At 36.1% G+C, this 24,621-nt stretch overlaps 1 protein-coding gene across 10 annotated transcripts in view; it reads right to left on the bottom strand.

Annotated features, from left to right (window-relative positions):
* Nucleotides 1–7,252: 7,252 nt before the first annotated feature.
* Nucleotides 7,253–24,621, bottom strand: part of LOC121327010 (leucine-rich repeat-containing protein 7-like) — a 185,193-nt gene continuing 167,824 nt past the window's right edge. For 5 of the 10 annotated variants that reach the window (XM_041270757.1, XM_041270753.1, XM_041270758.1 and 2 more), the window contains 5 exons: nucleotides 22,267–22,386; nucleotides 17,861–18,151; nucleotides 15,769–15,861; nucleotides 9,364–9,438; nucleotides 7,253–7,746 (listed from right to left, as the gene is read on the bottom strand). In XM_041270757.1, coding sequence (XP_041126691.1) covers nucleotides 7,639–7,746; nucleotides 9,364–9,438; nucleotides 15,769–15,861; nucleotides 17,861–18,151; nucleotides 22,267–22,386 — 687 coding nt within the window. In that variant the 3' untranslated portion in view covers nucleotides 7,253–7,638. The remainder of the gene's footprint in view (nucleotides 7,747–9,363; nucleotides 9,439–15,768; nucleotides 15,862–17,860; nucleotides 18,152–22,266; nucleotides 22,387–24,621) is intronic. The other 5 variants (XM_041270756.1, XM_041270761.1, XM_041270762.1 and 2 more) reach the window with 3 other exon arrangements.

Genomic DNA, 24,621 nt, shown 5'->3' with positions numbered 1-24,621 from the left:
CATCGTTGAAGGTAGCCTCGAGAGATGCTCCATCACATTCGCTGTGTGGGCCACTGCTCCTTCCTGGAACTGGAAACAAATCAACTAATTGTCCGGGCAATTCATCACCCTGATCCCTTGCAGCCACAAGGGAGATAGGATGGCATCCATGCACTATGAAAATGTGCGGTGGGCTAAAGAGAGGCCGAGTGGCAGCATGGAGAACTCGAAATGTGAAGCAGAGATATTTCCTGTGCGCTGGACAGACAGGAATATGAAAATACGTGTCCTTCAGGTCTACTGTTGTAAACTAGTTGTCCGGTGGGACATACTGTAGGATATGGCGATGTGTGACCATGTGGAACCTCCTCTTCCTCAAAAACCCATTGAGGTGTCTAGGGTCTAGAATGGAGCAAAGGCCATTGTCCTTTTTGAGAACCAAGAAATACCTTGAGTAGACCGCACACACCAAGTGGTCATACTGAGGTCGCCCAGATCCCTCGAGTCAACAGTGGCTGTAGAGCGAGACTGGACTGGCTGGAGGGTCGTGTTCCCTGTTCTTTTTTTTTTCTTTGCAAGAAGGAGAGGAACTTATAGTAAGAACGTGCAGCAAGCTGCAGAGGTTAGAAGCAGGCTGCAATCGCCGAGAGATGTAGGCCGATGAAGAAAGTTTTTTTTTTTCAAAACGAAACGTAGTTGCGCGTATGTGTTAGCTCAATCTTCAGATGCCAAGTTTCTGCTTACTGGGAAGTGGCAAGCTTACTTCCAGCAAATAATTGCAAGGGAACTCACAAAAACTCAAAGAAGGAGCTCTAAAAAGTCAATCACAACTGGAAAAAAGGGTTAGAGTAATACCCATTGATTTACCTGTAATACTCAATGATTTACACTGATTTGTCTGTGAAAGGCAAGAGGCTGAGATCTCCGCTCAATGACTATTTATTACCTCGGTGAGGCGGGACCGAGGACGTCACTCCACGGAGGGCCTATCGGCAGCTGATATAAAATGCTCAGCAAATACCTGACAAGCAGGCGTATCCCAAAAGTATGCAAATTGGCAGTCATCTTTGAATTGAAAGGGAACCACTGTTTGGCAACAAAAGTTAAAATAAATAAATAAATAGTTATTTTCCTAATGTTTTTGTTAGAGCAAAAACTGCAAGAAAGTACTGTTTTAATATTGATGATTTTTAAAACATTTTTTAAATAATTTTCACTATCTTTAAACAGCTTGTTCAATGGTAACAGCGCACTGGATAGAGAAGTAAACTGCAGCTATGTTCTAGCATGAGTGTGACAGCGCGTCTCTTTCAACTTTGACCTCTGTACACCAGAAGCAGTTTAAAGTATATTTAAGTAAATTTAAAGCAATGTTGTCTGTGTTGATGGTTTATATATGATAAGTGTATTGGTTTGGTTATCAAACAAAAAAACAAAAAAGCTACATGCTTTTTGCCGAGCCCCAAGTGTAAAACAAAAAATTCTCCGACAGCATATGGACAATCCGTGTTTTCAGTAGCAAACAGATTCCTAGGGTCCCTGTTCATGACAAGAGTTTAACTGAGTGCATCATTTTGATATGTTTGATTGGTCTTGCAGCAGAAAGGTAAAAATAGACTGAATGGCCATGCCATGCTCTGTGTCCCCAGAGACATATGTCCCAGGAGGAAGTGTTACAGCGTTTCGATTGATAAGGCCACTGGAGGATTGGCAAACTATTTAAAGTAAAGCCTTCTAATCAGTCTTTTTAATCGTGGCATCATACAGTCTCAGCATTCTTGCACTAGTATCGGCAATCTTACCAGTCCCAGCAGTGTCAGAACCAGTCTTACCAGTTCCAGCAGTGGCAGCATCAGTCTTACCAGTACCAGCAGTAGCAGCACCAGTCTTGCCAGTGGGTCGTCAGTCGTCGTGGGTCAGACACGGTCAAGGTCAACATCGTATCATCACAGTGGTCAGAGTCGTAATAGCAGCACCACCTAGTACAAAGTCATCGTCACTTGGTTTGTCTCCAGAGTTACTTCATATACCTTTTTGGGTAGATGAAAGGTATGCCGTTGTTTTTATATAAAAAGTATATATTATTTACACATACTAGAATATAAAAGGGTTTGTAGTTGTAGTAAGCAAAAACTTAATTTATCTTATATAATCAAAAGATTTAATATATATTATAGTTCTATAAAAAATGTAACAAATATGTGGTTTTAACCCGGGAAAAACATTTATACTATTTTTATACTATATACCCCTTTATGATTTATATATATATATATATATATATATATATATATATATTATATATATATATATATATGTGTGTGTGTGTGTGTGTGTGTGTGTGTATATGTTAAATAGATCTTTAATGCTTCTAAAATATAAAGTAAATATACAGAGAAATATAAAATTCTTTTGAAATACATGATGTACACATTTTGAAATATTGAATTTAATACATGTACTCATGTTCGACACAATAAAAAACAAACAATATTGCAGCCGAGCAGAGCACTTAAAATCACCTTTATGGATTCATAAAGGAAGCAACAACTTGAGCTCTTTTTAAAACACCAGAGGTGTTTCACACACACACACACACACACACACACACACACACACACACACACACACACACACACACACACACACACACACACACACACAGGTGATTTTCACTGATTTAATAACAGATCACAGAAATACTCCCAAATGAACAATAAACATGTAAGACAATAGCTTGTGCAATTATCACAAAAACATTAATCAAATATTTACAATAATCCACAAATAATAAGTTTCAACGCAAAGAATCCCAAGCCCCAGCCTCCTTTGCAAGCAACTAAAGCAACTTTACAAGAATCCCCTCAGGCAATATCTATATATTACAAATACATGTTTTAGGCAGTCCGTTTGCAATAGATATATATTACATTACATATTTAATGCTTATTATATATACATAGATAATTTGTCCTTTTAAACAAAAAAATGTAAACAAGTTCAATACAAGGAAATATATTATTTAGTGTACGGGAGGTACATACCACTATAAACGAATCATTTACAAAAAAAATAGTTACAAATTAGTTACCGATTCCAGTTGTAGTGTATATATATATATATATATATATATATATCTATATATATGATATATATATATATACATATACATATACTATTTTTATTAAAATGTACGCAATGGTGATGGATGACAAATGGATTTTACATGCGTGTTACCTCATTTTTATACCCCAGTGAAACAGGAAGCCATGTAAGGCCACAATACAGTTCCTTAATTCTGAGATGTACTTAAAAAGTAGAATGTTAATGTAGATTTAATTTTGATTTGTTTGATCTTATTTATAAGAATCTTTCAGGGTGTCAATAATTTTTGAGAAAAAAATTATTACTTGTTAAAAATAAATGTTTTTTCTGAACAATTGTATTAGTATAAAAGAATATAGTTTTCCCATATTTTTGAGCATAAAATATAGCTCATTACCTGGGTTGTTTATTTTATACAGCCTTTTTTGCTTAACTTCATCAAGGGTGCCAATAATTTTGGAGGTCCTCCCTCCCTCCTCCCTCTCTCTCTCTCTCTCTCTCTCTCTCTCTCTCTCTCTCTCTCTATATATATATATATATATAATGTTTTTGCAGTCACTTTGAGTAGACTATACATATTTTGAGAGCACTGCGACACAGCCTTGTGTGCTTTAAAAAGATAACACCAGGTCAAAATAGAGTTTTGTGTTTAAGATCAATGGTACGGGTTTAGCTATGTGTCAGACCAAGCAGTTCTTAATAGCCCAGGCTTCAATTATGCAAGTATATGGGAGACATGTTTTGTGATGGTTGGCTTTGGTCTTTACTAACTATGCAGTTATGAGACAAAAACTCCCAAAGCATTTTAACAATAAAGTGACATTTTATTGTTTGTACAATAAAGAGACTTTCATACATTATTCAAAACACTTCTTAAATACTGAAAAAATTGTACTTCCAAAGCCGAAAATTGCCCTGTTATACACTGCACAGCATTTAGTTTTAGTTATTTTTGTTTATTTAGTAAAATTTCTTTTAAATATATACAGGTAGCATCTGCGAAATGCATTCTAGACATAGAATATACTTTATCAATTACATATCTTAGTGTCAATACATAAATAAAACTCAAAGGATTAAACTTGCATGTGCAAATCAAGAAACATGATAATAAATTCTCACAAAATTTGTCAACCTAAACTGAATATCTTCATTAATTACTTTTTGCACAAAAAATGAAGCAGCATACTGCAGAAGTCTTCATACTGCAGAAGCTTGGAATACATTCACAATTTATATGAATAAATTATTTAAATGTGTCTTCATTCACAATTATTTACATCAATACTGCAATTAGACTGAAAAGTACCATATATTAGCTGTATTATATTTAGCTGTCTTTTAAACACATACAAAAAATGACCAATGTTTTGTTTTTTTACAGATATATTTTTATATATATATATAGTATATATAATATATATATATATATAGATATATATATATAATAAGACAACGAATATGTGTTTTAATGACACAAATTCACAATTACTGTAGAAATTAATTTTATAAGTCAGTTGTCCAACTCATTATCCTGAATGCTTATCTCTTCCTTATACTCTTGGATTCACTATAAAACAGCAGAATTTGCGCAAAGCTAAGTATACCAATGCATTAGAAAGTCAATTACCTGAAAACAGTTGGTAGAAAAAATTATATTATCAAAGTTTTCTATAGTACTTTTTATTCGCTGTAGCAGTATTTTACAATGTGTAGCTTCCTATTTTTTATGCTCTTATCCAAACTTCTGTTTGGCAAAATTGCAACACAGCACCTGTACTTGTAGCTGGCAAAGCTAGGAACGCATTTATTAGATCATTTCATAGGTCTAGAAATTGTAACTGCTTAGATTTGCTCAAAAATGTCTCGAATGCTACATTTGTTTTTGTTTTTTTTAAAGTAGTAGAACATTCTATATAAGGTGTTTCTTGGGGGTTTTTTTGTCTATACATATTTGACAGCAATTCATATGGCACTGACTGTTACAATATTGACTTTCATTTGCATATTGAAAACCGCTTTATTACTGAAATATGAAGAAAAGTTAACTTAAACATTTATAACTGTCAAGAAAGCGCAAAGTAAATTTATTTTTTAAAAATACCTTTCTTGATATGCAATGGTATACTTTTAAAATAACATGCTAAAAGGGGATTCCCTCAAAAATGTGCTACATTTAAAATGCCCATTCCCCGATGTTTCAAAACTTGAATTAAAATGTCCTCGTTTGAAGTTTAAATAGCATACTGTAATAATGGGATGAACAGTCACTTTCTTTTTCACTTATTACTAAGCAAGTCTGGCCTTTCAGATTTAGTCATTTACATTCTATTCATTTAGCTTCTCACACTTGTCACGATTACATCTTAACGCCACACACTGGATTTGTTGTGAAAGTAAATGCTATTAAAAAAATACTTAAAGCCTTTGTGCACTAAGGTTACAAAATTTATTTATTTTAATTTATTTATTTTTTCCCTAAAACACAAAGGTTTTATGTCTTCGTAAATACATTGCTAAAAGAAATTGATACTTGGCTGCACTCTGCCTAGGTAAGAATCACCGGGCTTCCTACCTTAACCTTGCAAGGTTCTGAAGTGCTTTAATCAGCTGCTGCTTATTTTGTCCCCCCTTCTTTCTTCCCGGGACTGTGTGTGTACTTTTAATTATGTGTAATCAGGGTTGACTGGAAGTATAGTACTCAGGGGCCAGTGCTATGGGAAACTGGAATAGCAGAACCACTGTAGTGAGTTTTAGTAATTTTGGACCTTTTGTGTCAGCACACATTCAGAGCCACGTCCATTATAAAATGCTTCAAAATCAAAATAGTACATTTGTATTAAAGTCCACCGGTATAGAAAGACCACCTGTCTATAGTCGCCAATTCTCCAATACAGGCAAACAGTGTAAACTAGAGGTTTCCTTAATATTGTATAACCCCAATACACAACCTCCAATTGTTACATGCAGGTGTGGTCAAATCCCATAATGAACACTCACTCATATTCTGGGCATACTGATAACAAAATAACATACTCTAAGATATTATACTGCTTAGAAAGCAAACCTAAAAAGTATTTTCCAAGTTAGCCATGACCTCAAGAGTAAAGAAATCAAATATTTTCAGTTGGGCCATGGCATGTTAGATTTCTACAATGTTACCATTAACGAAACCAGAGGGTGAGATGAGATTTTTACAAAAAAAAAATCTGACACAACCCAGCAGCTGCAGTGTGTGTTTTTCAATAACAGTAAGAAAGGCAGCGAGACTGTATTTAGTGAAGATTTTTGATTTTAAGATCGCTGATCCTTCTATTTAAAACAGATCCAGAGAAGCAGGTTCTGCTTTGGAAGGATGTTATTCTGACTTAGTGCACATTTACTTAACGCCTAAGTTCAGATCCTCTCCTTACTTATTCTTTTGTGACATCCACAACATCCTCAAATAATGTCATCTCCAACCTCAAAATGAACATGGTTTATCTTGTATTTTATACAATTTAAAAACATTTTGCATTCTTTTTTCTTAAATTGACCCTTGAAAGCCATGTTGTAAGTTTAGCTGAACTTTTCGATTTAACTGTAGGTAAGCTATGTATCAGTGCACTGTATTATTCACATACAGTATTGCACTACAGTCCTGCAAGGAAGAGCCAGTCCTTACACCAGTAGGTGGCACTGTAGCATGCACTTACCACTGCTTTGGTTTACTTCATGGCGTCTTTAGATGACTAGTGCAGAGGAAAGAAATGTGTCTGTTGGGAAGCCTTGCAATGTAATGTGCTTACAGTGCAGATGGGATAATTGTTCTTAAGCCACAACATTACTGTCATGGCAGCACACACTCAGTCACATCAAACACTGCCATCCATTTTATACATATATAATGAGAAAGCTGGAAGATGCCAGAAACAATACAAAGCAATTAAAAATGTATATAACGAGTTCTAAATTTTTTTTTTTTTTTTTTTTTTTTTTTTTTAAATATAATTTGCAGGGCATTTTAAAAATTCCATACTATATATATATATATAAATATATAGATATATATTATATATATATATATAGCATACATTCTTTTGTTTCTTCACACAGAATCTGTCTAGACAATGTTAAGTTTTTCTTTTTAAATATATATTTACAAAAGGCATATACAAACTTGAGGCAGTGTTAATGGCAAATGTAATTCCTAAAGAGCTTGTATGCTTTAGTGCTCTCAATATCTTCAAAGAAAAACCTACTAATGGAAATCAATAAATAAAAAATAAATGCATAAAAAAAGAAAAGAAAATACATATTGGCACCAATCTACAGCCTCTGGCTGAAAGATATAACTGAATTGCAATTACAACAACACATTTTAAACAGACAACTCTTTTCTTCTTAATATTCATGATAATAATACTATAAGATATGTAACCTATTATACATTTGGCACTAATATTTGCCATTGGTCCAGCAATTGGCAAATGTGACTATTCCTAGATATAAATCAGTATCTATATATTTTTGTATGTCCTTTCCGATTGGGTTACCAGCGTAGTATAAAAATATTTAAGATGGATTCTCCCTCAAGATTACCAGGTCCACTGTTTTCGGGAAACTCTTCAGCAAAGACACAGCCTCTTCATGTTCCAGGTGTGAAAAACTATGTCCATTCGCCTGTAATGCAAGAATGGAGATGCATCATTACTGTCAATGCAGAATTATCGAATGGGATCAGAGGAATTCTGGGAGCACCCTAAAGGGGAAGCTTTTTGAGCCCCCTAACAACATCCTTGCACGTAGTATCGAAACTGCAGCTAAAATAACTCAGCAGTCACACTTGCTTAATGTCTGTGACTGTAGCCTTCATGTTTCCTTTACACCACCCTGCTGGGCTCACCTAGAAAACTGGTTTGCCTCCTAGCAAGAACGTCCACTTTCTTAGCACATGTAATATTTTTAATTACACAGATTCCTCCCTTTCCTGGTTCTCTAGCACAAACCGTATAGCCTTAATAGTGAAAAACCAGCACCTCATACAGGGCTGAATAGAGCACCAATTCTCATTTGCCATCTCTTCGTCATCATCGGTACAGTAAAAGTCACATTTAGAGCCAGTGAAGTTGAAAACATGGAGAACCAATAGAAGACTCACGTTTAAAACACTTGGTGCCTATAATCTGCTATACAGATACATGTCAAAAGTAAACAGACCCCCCAGGGTCATGAGTGGTCAGCAGCCAGATACACCCAGGTGTTGATTGAAGGACTCTGTCTTTGCAGAACACTGTGTCTGTAGATTGTGGTGCATCATCAGCGCTCCGCGTGGAGTGGAGGATGCGCCCTATTTACTTCTGACATGCCTCTTTATTTCTTGTATTATTCTGAAGCTTCTCCTTAAACTTGTAACTAGACATAAGGAAAGTTAAATGCAAACTGATTTTTCAGTGGTAAAGGAGGGGAAAATACATGCTGAAAAGGAAAAAGCAAAAATAAGTGATGCCTCGACAGGCCGTCCCTCAGTAAATACTGTGTCTGTGGAGAGAGCAGAAATGTTTTGATCAAGGGAAATCTAATTTCGCACGGTCAAAGCAACACAACACTCAAGACAAGTCAAACTATGTACACGCCACAATACAACTGTGCTGCTTCTTGTTTGTTGTAGTGCTGCTCTCTCAAATGTGGCTTACGGAACTGTAAATCTCCAATGCCCTAAAGGTGACAAAATTGTCTGTAGTCCTTTTTAAATTAACTGGATTTGATTGGTTAAAGCTAGTTCTTTTTATTTTGAGTTATTTCTTTTAATATTTATATCAATGTTATCTTTTTTTCATGACATGGTTCGTTAGTAATTCATTAAAATATATACTAGAAAATACCTAATTTTGTAAAGATAATGATCTGGTGTCTGTGAGTGATCAATGTCTAATATTAAGGTTCAGACATTACCTTATTATTCACATTTTGCCGAGCTAATATTTCCATTAGATCTTAAGAAAGACTTGTTAATGTTCAACGTATTTCCAGAGAAATACTTTGGATGTATTATTTATCAGCCGAAACAGACAGATCACATATAGGACGGATTGACAAGAAGCAATCGCATCACAAATAAGATGTGATACAAAAATCAGTATGCTTGTATAATAATTTGCAAGGAAAAACCATGCAAGAAGGGGTTAGTAACTAACATCCTTAAGAGTTGCCTCATGCTACGCTTTTAAAAGCACAGTACAAGCGCAATGTTTTAAACAGCAAGAAAAATGCAAGAAAAGAAAATAACTGTCCCCTTACCTTTAGAATCTTATCCCCAGGTTGTAAGACATTGCAGGCCGCTCCGTCAGGCTGTACCCTAGTAACAAAGATACCCTATAAGTCAGAAGTGATATGAGGTTAGGAACCACATGGTAAAGATTGTCTAGAATCTTTGCCTTTCAGTGTTTTTTTTTTTTTTGTGTATTCTAAACAGTGTGGTGTCGTGCATCCTTTCGGATGTACAGAACTGTTTAACAAACTGACAGATGAGTCACATACACACTATTTGACACATGAGGACAATTATGAAAAAAGTTGCCATTTTTAAAAACAAATACTACCAAAGCAATGCATTGTTACTAATTTACATTTTATTAAAAAAAAAAAAAAAATAATAATAAAAAAAGTGTAACAAAACAGTTTTGTATTGGCTGAATCGCAAAAGGGAATTCAATTTTTGATTACAGTAGATTACAACTAACCATTGGTTGGTTACTACTCCAATACTCTAACAGTGCTTTTGATTAGCTGTTAATGTTTTTGTCAAAGGGGTACAATTATAACAGACACAAAGGGCCGGACCAAATCAAACCCTGACCGCTCTTGCAAAGGAGTATTTATGTGATAATATTGCTAGTTTCTATATCGCACTTGCTTTATCCCGAAACCAAAACTAGCCATTTCCAATCCACGAAAGAGGGGGAGAGAAGTTTCGCAGGAGTAGAAGGGACCGCCGAAAGCAACATGAAAACAGCTGTTGATCAAACCCCAGCTGGTATTTGTGACATTTTGAAGGGGTGGAAACAAGACAGTAACATGCGAAAAGTCACACACTTGTCAATTACCTTGTTTCCACGACGTCTGCAGCATCGTGCTGCATTGTTCCGTCACTGTTCTGAAAGCGTGCCACATTGTTTTCATGATTTTTGTAAAAATCCATACCATGCCCTGGCCTATTGTCAGCCCCATGCAATCAATACCAGTATCCTCATAACTGACTAGGGTTGACACCCATTCTGTTTTTGCCTGGATTGTTCTCTTTTTGAGGCAGCTGTCCTGGGAAATCTGTAAGACTTCCTGGAACTTTAAATGTCATCAAAATATATGATTTTTGTGTTTTTTGTATGAACTGACTGGTGTCTCGTTTTTTGTAAATCAGAGGTGGGAACCCAATACCCGACTTGCACGGTGCTGCCCAGAGCCCTGTTGTGCACAAGGCTGTATAGTAGGTAATCAGGATCGGTACTGGTACATATGCTATCCAGTGCCATGAAAGTCTACTGCAGATTTTTAATTTTTTTTAAATGGACGGGTAGTTTTATTATTATTATTATTATTATTATTATTATTATTATTATTATTATTATTATTATTATTATTATTTCTTGTCGTAAACACAAAGCAAATTTAAGACTTAATCTTGATGCTTCTGAGATGACAGTTATATCATTATAGGTATTACGTAATTTTGTTATCTACACAGATTTATAGGTTTCGAGGTGACCGCTTGCCATGCTGACACGGTAAAGCCAAAATAAAATGTGTGCTCTCCTCTACTGGAACGGTGGGCTTGTTCTTACCTGCCAAGAAGTTGGGCTTACTGTAATGTTTCTGTGTAGGCCTACATGTTAAAGTACTGTACAACAGTAACCAAATGTAAAAAGTAAAACTTAACATCTTTAAGTGGTTAAAACATTCTAGATTCTTTATTAGCATTCTAGTTTGTTTACATTTGCTAGCCCTGAGTTTGATCAAAGTTCAATGTAATGGAGCATTGTGCCTTTAAGAAATGAATCATTTGAACAGAAGGAGGTGACGTCACAAATAACGTGTGAGTATGTCCACAGACTTAAAAATAAAAATGCACCGCAGTCAAGCTTACTACAAAGATAAGAAATAAAAGAAAATATCTCTAAAAAGCTTTACCATCACTGAAAGAGACACTGCTCCACGCAAAGCTCTCTGTGCGTAGAAAATAGTTTATTGTTTGTACGTATTAAAGAAATAATACATATTTATTTATTAAACATTTAACTCAAACTGTGGCAAAAAAATAAATAAATAAATTGCAGGCTAAAGAAGAAAATGGTCTTGTGTATGTTTTGTTTAAGGGTGTGACAAACACAACATATATTATGATAATAATATGATTACTACATATAATAATATTTGATACTGTAAATTATTAATTTAAAATTTAAAATTATTGCAAATATCAGGATGTTTAGTGTTGTTTTTTTTTTTCTATTTGCTTCATACGCGATAGCTTTCGACAACTTCGAAGTTGACTATAAAATCCAGTCCTGCGAAAGTCTTGTGGTGTGATTTATAGCTGGAACTGAGTAGATTTGGTCAGGCGATAGAACATCACTCCCCCTTCTCAACCCACTTGTAGTCAACAAGCGATAGCTGCTTTTTGAAGAGTGAAAAGGGCTTGTTTTGGTTCCGCGAGATTTCGCTTTGAATTTTTCTTATGTTTTAAGTCCGTAAATGCTTTCACATCCTCGTTTGCTAAGTGCTAACTTTGATTTGGTCCGGCCCAAAGGTATCTGGAAATACTGTTTGTCAGTTGGCAACCCCAACCTTTCTTGCACCACAGTACATTTTCGGTAATGGAACATGGTAGAGTACTAGTAGCAGTTGAAGCACTACATAACATTGAGATGACTCAATTTACTATATAAAACTTGGTAAAATCTTTGTATTCTGTTAAATTATACAAGCAGATCCTCTAAATCTTGCCTCGATCAAGCATACCTAGTTTGTATATAATTTCAAGATATAGATCATAAATTCAATAATACAAATATCATTACAGACAACTCACACACACACACACACAGACAAACAGATGTTAGATTGACATTAAATACAGAACATTCTTATTATTTGTTGCAAATTAAAGATCAGCTGAAAACAAGTAAAATGTTATGAGGTTAATGGGGACCAGTCTTAAAAAACAAAGAACAATTATTTCAGCATATGCAGAAATCGATCCTCTTTTGAAAAGTTATTAAGACTTTATTTTATAAAGAATAATAACTTTTATTTCAAAGCGTGAAGTGACAAAACAAAAAGACCACATAAGAAAGCTACAGTTAGACGATGCACACTCGGAGTACAGTACTGTTCCCAGGATGATGGCCTCATCATTGCTAAACTGTAGACTACAATGCAGCAGTGATCCAGGAAAAGGCTAGACCCAGCGAAGAGTACAGATAGGCTGATCTTGAAGGGGGAAGTCATCGAGAAGTGGAGAGCAGGGAGAGCTTGTTAGATCATGATCACTTACACATCAACAAGATACTCGTAACTATGTGCATTGAAAATTATATTTATGGTATTTTACATAAAGTTTGATCTATTAATCGTGGTATATTTTCTACTTGAAACTTGGCTTTAACTTTTGTTCAAAGGAGTACAACCAAAAATCATATTTTTGTTATTTTAATTTCATCAAAATGGAGATGCTATTTTGTTAATTGCACTGTTCATATCCTTACACTTTGAAATGTTTTTTTCACACCAACTTTGGGCCAAATATTCTACCCTCCTCCTTTATAAAAGACTTAGTCTGCCCAATTAATGAATACATACAAAATGAATGAACCAATTCAAGTTAATTAAAACAAGAAAATTAATAGAAATGGGAGAGTGTTTTGGAAGATTATAGGCTTTACTTTGGCTATCTAAAGGCATAATAAGGTGGGGACAAGTCAAAGATAAACAGGTACCTCCTTGTATCCCCAGATTAAGATTTGTGTGAAGGATGTCCTTACCAAATTTCATCATAATTATTTCTACAGAGGCAACATACAGATTAACCTAGGTAAATAGGTACTAAAGGGGCCACTTTTATATCCACAGTGCCTAAATCCCCACAAGGCACACTGTGCAGTACAAAGACCTGCCAGTTCAATTTGGCAGGCTTTGATACCCAACAAGACAACAGAAACCTAACGCTTAAAGGTAATAGAGATGAAAAAGTCAATCAATATCAACAATCAATAATCAAGGCCGCCTGGAAAAAAAGAAAGAACATTTGTTAAAATGAACTTAAGGCCTCATAATCGTCTCAGTTAAAAAAATATCTTTCCAATAATACTTGAAATTACAGAACTTGTCTGCTTTATCTGAGCATGTGCTATATAGGCTCCGACACCCAGAGAAGAAAGATATTCGACTTTGACACTGTCCTGGAGCACAGCCGTCGGTGAACATACCAACCCATCCAAAAATGTTCTCTAAGATAAGTCCATAACATGAGCCTGTTTTGCACTTCAATTAGCTACTTTAGGTCTCAAATGTGCAGTTTTGAAAAATATATATATATATATATATATATATATATATATATATATATATATTTAAATGTTATTGCAGACAGCTTTCTTTCATCAAGTTCCATAACAGATATCAGACCATGTTTTCAAAGAGTTTACTTTAGTCTTTAACGAACAAGCATGAAATATCTAAGTAATTAAATCAAAGGCCTCTGAAGCACTCAAGTTGTTTGCTTGTCAGTTTTGTGCACTAATGTAGAATTTGTATCTGTCAAAAAACAGGAGATTAAAGACTGGAGTAAATGCTTTGAAAATATGGCCCATCAAGTTTTAAAATACAAATACATATTTACTATAACATGTTTATGGAATTATTTTGTTAGATACAATCACTTTTATCTCCCAATTTATTGGTATTCAATTCCTGACTAAGTCTCTTGGCACTAGTATTCTTAGGCTGCATTCACACTGGGTCAGTGGGTCAATGTGCTTGCTGTTCACACTTATCTGTGAGCAAAGGGATGCACTGTTGTCCTACTGTCGGCAATAAACAAAGTAATTTATAAAACACTGAATATATTTTACCAATCCAGTTTGGCTTGGATTTTGTTGTCTGACCAAATTTCTGTCAGAGCTCCAGTTTCTAGTTTTTTTTTTCACTAATTTACTGACGCCGTAGCAACGATACAAGGGCATGATACAAGGGATCCTCCCCTCTTAGTTACTTCTTACCAATAACATCTGCTAAACCCCTACTTAAACTCAAGCCATAAGACCTCCCCTCCTCCCCCACTAGTTTCCTCATCTAGTCTGCCTCTCCACCTCTGGAACGGTCCCCCTCTGGGAGCAAAGTGAAGCTCACTTCCCAACTTTTGAAGCCCAGCGGCAGCTGACTTCATCCTCCACAGTGGAAGGTTCATGCCAGAAGGGGAACCCCCAGCTCTAGATCCCCCTTGGGGGAAGTATTGGTTGCTTCCCAGCCTTGGAGACAGATTGGTTTGGTCTCATCTCTGTGAGGGCGGCTTTCCGCGAGACAAGGGGAATCTCCTAACTCATCTCTTAATACATACCTCCTAATCAAATTCATGAGGTCTTGTCCTCTACACAGCCCTTGATCATGTCCACTGAATATTAAAACTATTATTGATTTCTGTAGGAAGGGCCTCAAAGTGCCCTGTTCCCCATGGACACTGTGAAGTACAAAGACACAACTGTCTAATTTGACAGGCTTTGATATACAGTGCCAGTGATAAGGGAAACCTAAACATTATAATGTTGAAAAAGTATATAAAGAATGAAGACTGTCTGAAAAAATTTTCAGTTGAATGTAATGCTTTTCTAAGCAGTCATTAGACATCACTGAAACCTTTAAAATGGTTGTTTGCTTGTTTTTTCAGCATGACTTTCTAAATGCATTTCTTAATCAAGGCTTTTACAAGTTGTAGAGTCCATTTCTTTGTGATTCTGGATACTACAGTGTTATGAATTATATATTCAGAACAGAGTGTTTACATGTCAGCAGCAACACTATATCTGAAATATTTCAAATTCACATGCTCACCAATATCACTAGTAATTCCCTGACCATTCATGTAAGGGTTTTGTTAGCAAGACATTTCTCCAACATAGTTCATAGTTTCATTGCCGTAACTATGTTCATGCAACAGTATACATGGACTATTGCTAAAAATGAAATAGAAAAGCCCATAATACCTTTTAAAGCTACTACAGGTAATGTTAAACTGAACCCAAATTGTTTTTACATTGTGTGTTAAACTCATCTTTCACCAACATACTTCTAATACAGCACTATAACGATCACAACATACAGTATAACACAATGTTACGATTAGAATGGAGCTGGATATTTCCCACTGTATTGTCAAGTTCAATAACCAAAATCAAATTTAATAACTGTTCTTACATTAGTCGTCAGCATTACAAAACAGCAATGGAAGTGTATTACACTGATGTGCAGTCCTTGCAGTACTTGTTTCTATGGTAAGAATTCAATGAGACCTAGTTATTTTATTTTCCACTCAAAGCTTTCATCCCCCCAAACAAACGTTATGTCATTTTCTGCATGAAAAGTACAACCACCTCAGTAAAATGATGAGAACAATTGTTCTAAACTGTCTAGAACAGTTTCCAGCAGTCTTACCATATCTGAAGGCTTAAATGGGTTACCCTGTCCGCTAATTCCTCCTGAGATGCTGAAACCAAGGCCAGGATTCTTCTCGATTCGAACACAAAACTGCAACAAAAACACATAACAATAACATAATAATCTTTATTTTATATAGAACCTTTCATAGTGGACCACCATCACAAAGCCTTTACAAGATAAGAGACTAGGGTGTGTAAACTATGCATCAGCTGCAGAGTCACTTACAGTAACGTTTTACCCAAAAGATGGAGTACAAGGAGGTCAAGTGACTTGCTTGGGGGGGGGTCACATAATGAATCAGTGGCTGAGCTGGGATTTGAACTGGGTACCTGCTGGTTACAAGCCTGTTTCTTTGATCACACAGCCTCCAAAGCCACAGCTTCCTATAGCACAATAACACACGTTGTAAACACTGCACACATAGCACTAGGTGTCCTGGGTCTGAAAAACCTTTTGAAATCGTTTCTGACATGTATACTTAAACATACAACTATGGACACAGGTTTTGCATCACCCACAATTTTAGGATTGAGACATAATTAAAAAAAAAAAAAAAAAAAAAAACTAAACTATGAATTTTGATCTTTTATTTAACATCATGTAATCAAAGAAACTACAAAATGATAATCGCAAAAGTCTACCATAACCTATAATAGTGATGCAGTATTTCATGTTAGATTGTCACAATGTCACAAAGAATGTCACATTTTTTCAATTATATGGAAAACTACATTTTTCAATTATATGCGATTCAATATGTTAACGTTACATTATTCACCAGGTTTCACTCAACTTTATGAAGCAAAATTTGTTAATTCTATAGGGTAATGCAAAACTTTTGGCCAGATCTGTACATATATTCTGAGGGTTGCTGGTGTCATCTGTTCCTTGAGGTTTGGAGTCCTTTTTCTTTTATAGGTGTCAATAAATAATTAAATGATTGGACCTGGAAGGAGGTTAAATTGGTTCAATTAAGTAATTTAAGGTATTAGTGAAACAGTGACCAGAATTGTGGGTTTGACTTTTGTTCACCCGGTGGCACAGTGGCAGGGTGCCCCACCCGTGTGCGTATTTTTGTGTTTTATGTTTTATGTGGTGTGTATGTATTGGTGCACGGAGTGTGGGTTATGTAGCATGGGTGACTTAAAATGTATATTTGTATTTAGGCACAGGGATTGCATAATCACTTCACTTGCAGATAAAATGTGTGTTAGTATGTAGACATGGAGATTGAGCAAATTTCAAATGCTGGGATTCAAGTGAATGATTCATTAGTAATTGGATCCCCGCACAGCTGTATATATAGATGCACAAATCATTTGCTTGAGATTGGTGTGTTCAGGGAGTGGAGAACGGGAGAGAGCAGGAGAAACAAATAAATATAACAATTTCTACTCGGCGGGAGGACCGGCACAATATTTGTTTGGGGTTCATCCACTGTGTGTTTTCTGATCACCACACGAGCAACCCGTGACAGACAGAAAACTAGCTATTGCAAGACCGCATTATCCGTTAGTCATTGTGCATACATTCCATCACCTCCATACAACTGGACAAGAAATTGTTAGTAGCAAGAAATACCAATGTTCATATTGCTCACTATTCTTTATTATTTAAACTGCTAATTGTGCTATAATCAGTAACTGACATTAGCTATCAACATTGCTTACCCTTTTGATAGTACATTGCCTAGTATGCTGCAAGAGTATTGTCTATGTTTAAAACACAATGAGATTTATTCAATTGGTCTAAAAGGTGATAGATCTAACTGCCATTGTTTAATCATTAAAAGTACGTGGCTTTGTGATAACCAACATCTATAACAGAGTGTGGGAGTCTCTTTCGTGTATAAGTCTTTGAAAGTAAGTAATATATCAGTTGGGTCCTGTTTATAATATTTAAACAGTGACAGTATTTAGATCGGTTTAGATAATTTAAACAGTCTCCAGTGCTGGACACTGTTCTTTATCCTGTATGGCTAACCATTACAGTGCAGCTTGTTACAAAGGTCACCTGAATTATATGTTGTTTCTGTCTTCCTGTCTATCCATGCTTGTAATTAAATAGCTTGACAAAAAAAACCAACCTGGTCCTGATACCCATCCATACTCTTCTGCCCCTTCGTCTGTATCAGGCAGCGTCCACTTTGAGCCCCCCGCGGGCTGGAAAGGCTTTGCGTGGAGGAGATGGAGATGGGGATGGGCAGCGGTGACTGATACTGCTGGATGGAGATTTTATTGATGGCACCTTCGTACTGTTGGTCTCGGGCGGATCGGTGCTGGGGGTTCTGCGTGGAGGACAACATCATCGTCTGAACTTGGTGAGAGTGGCTACCTGCCTGTGGGTAATTTAACCCATTGGGCAAAGAGTCAGGGAGCTGAAAAGATGCAAATGTTACATCTTACACAGGACTAACAGACATCCAACAGATGTTTATGAGGCAGGCATTCATGAGGCATGCAACAGGAGCAGACAACATAATCAAGTGGCAAATGGGCAATCTAAAAACTGGCACTCGTCAAGCCTACATTCCTGCCCCTTTTGGTGCATCAGTGGTGCTGAAAGTTTAACAAAATGCAACTAACCAGTGCTGATCCCCAGTTTAGATTTTTACACCTCTCTGATACCAAGGAATTTGAAGTGAAAGTCTATTTCCATTGGTACACAAAACAGGGGTCCTCTCATTGTCTCCGATACTTTGAATGCAGCCATGCTTCTGTCAAAAGCCCTATTCTGATTATCACAGATTGGTTCAACAGAAGAAAAGTGCTTTGTCATTGGCTCTGGGATCTGAAGAACAGTCACACACTAAACAATGTCAATGTCAATCAATTCAAGTATTGATCCATTATACAGTACACATGAACATAATCTTTGGAAATTTTGAGACACTTCAACAGGAATAAAAAATTATCTATTTAATTTTATTAAGTAAACCAAAATGTCCTGCCAGACAAACCAGAAGAAACTGCACCATGGGCAGCTGTTAACCAACATCAAAAATGGCATTATAGCATTCCTGTTGTCCTGTCAGGGTAAAGGTAGGTATTTAGGTACATGAGTCCCAAATGCAGTATTTTTTTTATCTATTTATTTTGTGCTTTTTTTTTTTTTTTTAATGCTTCTCCTGTATTTTTCAGCCCCTTTTGATTTCAAAGAATAACGTTACAAAATAAAGGAAAAGAGCCCTAATATCCAGGCCAATTGTAAACAAAATAATAAGCACGTAAACACAAAAACATCATGCCCTTTGGTCTTAAGTTCATGTTTATTTTTGTTCATTAAGCAGACACTCTAGTGGACATTGCCTGCATGTTGCCATAGTAATGAACAACAAAGGGCCACTTCAATAGGCCTGGTTCTGTTGCACTGCATTCATATAATGTAGGTTATGTAAAGATTCATATTTCACGAGATACAGGTAAGTCTATAATTAAACATTGATTCCTCACAATTACTGTATACATAAAGCAAATACTGTTAAAAATAATAATACCAAATACATTTTGTTTACCCCTCTCTTGCATTTTACAATGTTTCAGGTTTTTTATTTTATTATTATTTTTGCTTGAATTGACTGCCATCTTGCTTGATGGCCGGTGTTGTTGTACCACATTTTTCTTTGATGGTTTTGAAAAATCATGTGCTATTGTGTTTTGTATTGAGTATATGTCTTTTAAATTGCATGAGACACAGTTAAAAGTTCACACACAAGAAAGTGCCTAAATATAAAAGAGCTGCATGCCAGTACTGTACTTGTTTTTGTTTTTATTATGATCATTGTAGAAAGTTATGCTTTAAAACTCTATGACTAGTTGTATGATTTAAGACTGGTTAACATTTTCTTAGCCTTCCAACTTGATCTGAACTGAGGTTGCCTTGTGAACCTTACAATTGAAGCATGAATCAATGCAGAGATGGAAATAAGACTCCAATTGCATAGCAGTTTGATCCATTCCGCGTTTTACTATAAGTTTAAGAAGACACACCGGAGCTTGTTACTTATACACTATGGCATACCAAGGTTGAAATGAAACCTGGAATGGATCAAACTACTATGCAATAGGAGTCTTATTTCCAACCCACATATGAACTGCTAGTGTACGTTAGAGGAGTGATGAGATCTTCAGTCTGCCATTAATTTTGCGTTGCACAAACACACACAGAAACACATAAAAGTTACAAAGAAATATGGTATGTCAGTTATCACACAGGACACAGAAAACACAGAATAACCTTTTAAAATCATAATGTACAAATACAAATCAAAATGCAGGGAGAACTGTTTGAAATGTACTGCAGTAACTGCTATGGACTGAAAAAAAATGTCATTGTTCTTCTGAAAATATAATAGTGCTGGGTCACGGTTAGGACTTGTGCTATTACAGTAGCTGTGACAGCCTGGTTTACTGATTGAAGCCAATTGTAAATAAATCTCATAAGTAGTCTTGCCTCTAAACATGAATACTGAATGCACATTTTCAGCCATTTTATAAAAAAACAAACATTAAATGTTTGCAGAGACCTCTCAAAATTGCTTTCAATAATGCTGTATAGGTGGCAAGAAGTTCACTTTGAGCCCTGAATACCAGTGGGAATGTTTACATTTAAACCTACAATCAGAATTATGTAGTTAGCTTAAAATATACTTTCTGGTAGTATGACAATTAACCGTGTAAAGCATTGAAATGCTACCAAAAAATGACTACATTTAAATGACTACAGTAACAAAGCCCAGACAGTGTTACTCATCCTTCCGGAAACATTTGAATACTACAGCTTGTTGTTCTACACAAAGCAATCTATTCTACAGGACTGGACTGTGGGAGTTCCTCAGAAAGTACCGCTGAGTCACCTGACAGCAGTTGCAGAACCTTGATCTCCTGAAGAGAAAACAGCTCTTCCTCAGGTAAACAGAGTGGGTTTACAAAGTCTCCCTTTCGTTTCCGCTGCTGCTTACCGCACTGTCACAGGGCAAACCAGAAATGCTACTCTAATTAAAATATTATTGTATGTTGCAAGAGTGGGCTCCACTCTGACTGAATCATCAGAAAAAATCAGGCGGGTGTGTGCAATCCGGCATGACGGCTTTGATTTGTTTCAGATCTCTAATCAGAGTACTGGGTCGATATGGTCAACACATACCCGGCTGGGATGAGACGCTGTATTCTAGCAGCATTTTACATCACAGGGGAACCACCCCGGGTTGCTTCAACCTCCTGTTTTTAGAGATAATCCTGGATAACCATGGTTTGATGGTTGATGCAATCCAGGGTGATGCTCCAGTGCTGTGAAATGCTGAAAACAAAACAGCTGTGGCTTATCCCATTGGAGTTCAGATTGATCAAACTGACCCCTAAGATTACTTAAAAAAGAAGAACTAGGATCCTAGGGCCATACCCACTTTTATTTCCCTTTACAAAGTATTTGAGTAGACAATGGACAATTAAAATGAAGAGAATTTCAGTTGTAAATTGTAAATAGTTCTATAACTATCCTATCCTTTTATTATGTAACCAAGTATTATAATACAAAACAATACCCCGGATCTGATCTAATCACCAGTGCTCCACAGCTGAATTTCACCTTTAATATGTAGTTAAATACACATTGTTCCTCATAATTATAACCACTGTGAGTACTGTTGCTGATAGACACAGCAATACAGTTTGTATAGCCTTTCAAAAAAAAAATTATTTTATTCTCAACACCACATTTGTATGGGTCAATAATTCTCAAAGACTGCCTGGTTAGTCAACTAATAACTGAGGCAGTCCCTTCAACAGCTGGAGCCAAGCCAGATTTGTATACAAAACACTGATTCAGTAAAAGCCTGCAATTTCACAAATCACAGACATTAAAATCCAGCCTGAATAGCAGTCAATGGGGGAAAGCGCCTTATAATACCCCTTTGGTTACTGCCACACTCCCATTAATGTATCACTCCTACAACTGATCCTCACCCCACTAAATTCCTCTTTGGAAAATAAAAACATGAGAAGATTTACATTCAAGTTAGTGAATGTACAGTATTGAAATCTTCCAAACATAAAGCAAAAAGAACAACACAATATGTCTACTTACTGCTTAGTCTTTACTTATTACAATGTGTTGTACAGCTATAGTGTAGCAGACTGTATCAAAAACTATTGTAGACACTACTTTTGTAATAAATGCAATATGTCATATTTATAGTGCATCAGCACCTCTGTGTTTCAATGGCTATTTTGCCAGGTTTAAGTCAACTATGTTTAAATGTCACAATTTTTCTCTGTTATTTTATAGTGGTGTTAAAACTGCATTTAGATCTGGCCTCATTTTTTAAATCTTTTATTTTTATCATTTGTCATATTAGCACTGCAGTAAAATGTCGCTAATCCCTCAATATTACATCAGGGAATACCCATGTAATCATTGTGGGCTGCCCATTTCTGTGTGACTGAATGTGAAAGAACCCATCTTGTCACTGAAGATTAGCAGCTCAATTCTTACTTTTTTTATGACGTTCTCCGGTGGTACGTCCCTCCGGCCCAGTGAATATGGAGCCCACTGGCTGGTTGGAGACATGTCTTCCTGTCCATTATCCAAGACGTTGCTCTGCTGAGATGGAGTCTAACAACAAAAGGGAAAAGCAGAATTAGTGTGTACAGTAATCCCTCGCCAACCGCGGGGGTTACATTCTTGACAACCCCCGTGGTTGGCAAAACAGTGTTGGTAAATACTAGACCTTATGTGAAATAGGGGGTTAGGTTCTCCACGGCCGCGGTTACGCTTATCAAAGTCTATGTAAGTTGCATTTTCCTTCACTAAACACAAGTGAAAAATACAGTAACATAAAAACAATGCAAATACTATAACACACTGGGTAATGTTACATGTAAACAATAATAAAATTATAACATAATAAAAAGTAATGTTCTATTTATCTTGAATCGTTAGAGTTGAAGGCCAGGGTGTTGTTGACTGGTGACAGTTACGCTAAGCTAACACGGAGCAACGAGACTGAATGCGCACACTGCTATGACTAGTACACGAGACAAAGCTAGAGATGATGCTGGTACTGGTAGCAGGAGATGCTGGCGAGATGGGAACGCGCAAGAATACACACGAGGGCACAGAAGCAAATGTGGATGCGTCATATATTTCCGTGCAAAACTGCATATATACAAATCTATATGCCGCGGTTGGCAAATTGGTATACAAAAGGAAAACCACGTACATATGAATTCTGCGGTTGGCAAATACGCGGTTGGCGAGGGATTACTCTATATATTTTTCATTCATATTTAACTAAATACCACAATCCTTGAGCAAGTGCCTTCAAATTTATTCCACCATCATTGAGAGTGGTTCTAGGTTCTGTTGTTCCAATAATCATTTATCATTTTTTCTCTATATCTGTCTTCACCTGACTTAGAACTGGCTTTGAACTTGCTTTGAGTTTTTCTGAACAATTATAACTGCCTACATGTGTCTGCATTAATGTAAAAAATAAGCAAAGCATAAAAACATGCTCAGCTAGTGCTAATAGGAAGCACTCCTTTAAGAAACTTCTAATATATCTGCAAAAGTATTGCAAACATTCTGCTGTTATATTTGTATGTGTTAACGTAGAATAACAAAACAAACACCATTTAAAAACCCTTTACAACTAAACTACAGGTGAACTGCAGAAGGAAGCCACATTAACTAATGAGTTTATTAAATGACAAGCATGATGTTCTGTAATGCTTTATCATATATAACGTAAACACACATATAATAAAACTACGATTTTGTACCAGCATGTCTATTGCACACCCAGAAATAAACATATAGCGGTGTTACATGTTTTCTCTAGGTTGCTATTGAATTCGAAAAGTATACTCATATTGAGGATGTAGCCATTGTGTCTTTTGGCATTCATGCTTTGGGTTATTATAAAAGTTTAAAGTCATGCTTCTGTTTGCATGCACTGCAGAAAAACATCCAACATATAGCATGCCAAGGTTAACAGTTTTGTGCTTAAGGGAAGCATTCTGATTGGAGGAAACAGTCAGGTGACATGAGAGAACTAAGAGGAGGACACTCCAACTCATAACAAGCAACTTGGGTAACCAGCAAGGTTTCCATGTTTTATATTACTGTACATACATTGTCTCTTCTCTAAAGAGCAGCTTGGCACGCATCTGAAATATCAGATATCGAAAGTATTGCATGCTTCTCATTGTTTAGATTTGCTTTGTATATCATTTTCTTTTTCAGCTGTCACATCCCTGTGGCCTCTATAGAGCTCAAACATGTCTTCTCTCAAAGTAGAACTGGTACACCGGAGTGTAATCATTAACCTGTCCCCCTGAAACACTACCCCAACTGGATGTAAAAAAGACATCTGTAAGAAACGCCACCTAGAACCTATGTTTTGGTGGGGGGCGGGGGGGCAGGTTAACTGCTTACACACTTAGAGAGCATGTAGGAAAGCTTTAGTAAGGCTACTGGGGTGCTTTAAACTTAAATGTGATGACTAAAAAAGAAACTGATATACAAAGTTATTCCAAACAACAACAAGAATACTGTACTTATCCGAAATACCATAGTTACTTAAACTAATTTAAAAAAATGTTTTTTTAAGACAAGACTGTTTGCATACACCACAAACATGGAAAAAAAACAGTAGCTCTTAAGAAAGACTAAAACGAATACATCAATTTAGTACCATTCACTAACTAAAATGAAATTCTTTGTTGAAAGAACCACGCTTCCTCCAACTGAGCCTAATGCATCAAGTGACATGAGATTCCCAAGACTGCCATTCAAAAAATCAGACACATCTTGAAGTGAAATGAGCATATTCCATAATCAATAATT

Source organism: Polyodon spathula, chromosome 14, assembly GCF_017654505.1.
Source record: "Polyodon spathula isolate WHYD16114869_AA chromosome 14, ASM1765450v1, whole genome shotgun sequence".
In the NCBI taxonomy this organism is placed as follows: domain Eukaryota; kingdom Metazoa; phylum Chordata; class Actinopteri; order Acipenseriformes; family Polyodontidae; genus Polyodon; species Polyodon spathula.
The sequence above is the reverse complement of the archived record's forward strand: the minus strand, read 5'-3'. Positions and strand labels throughout refer to the sequence as shown.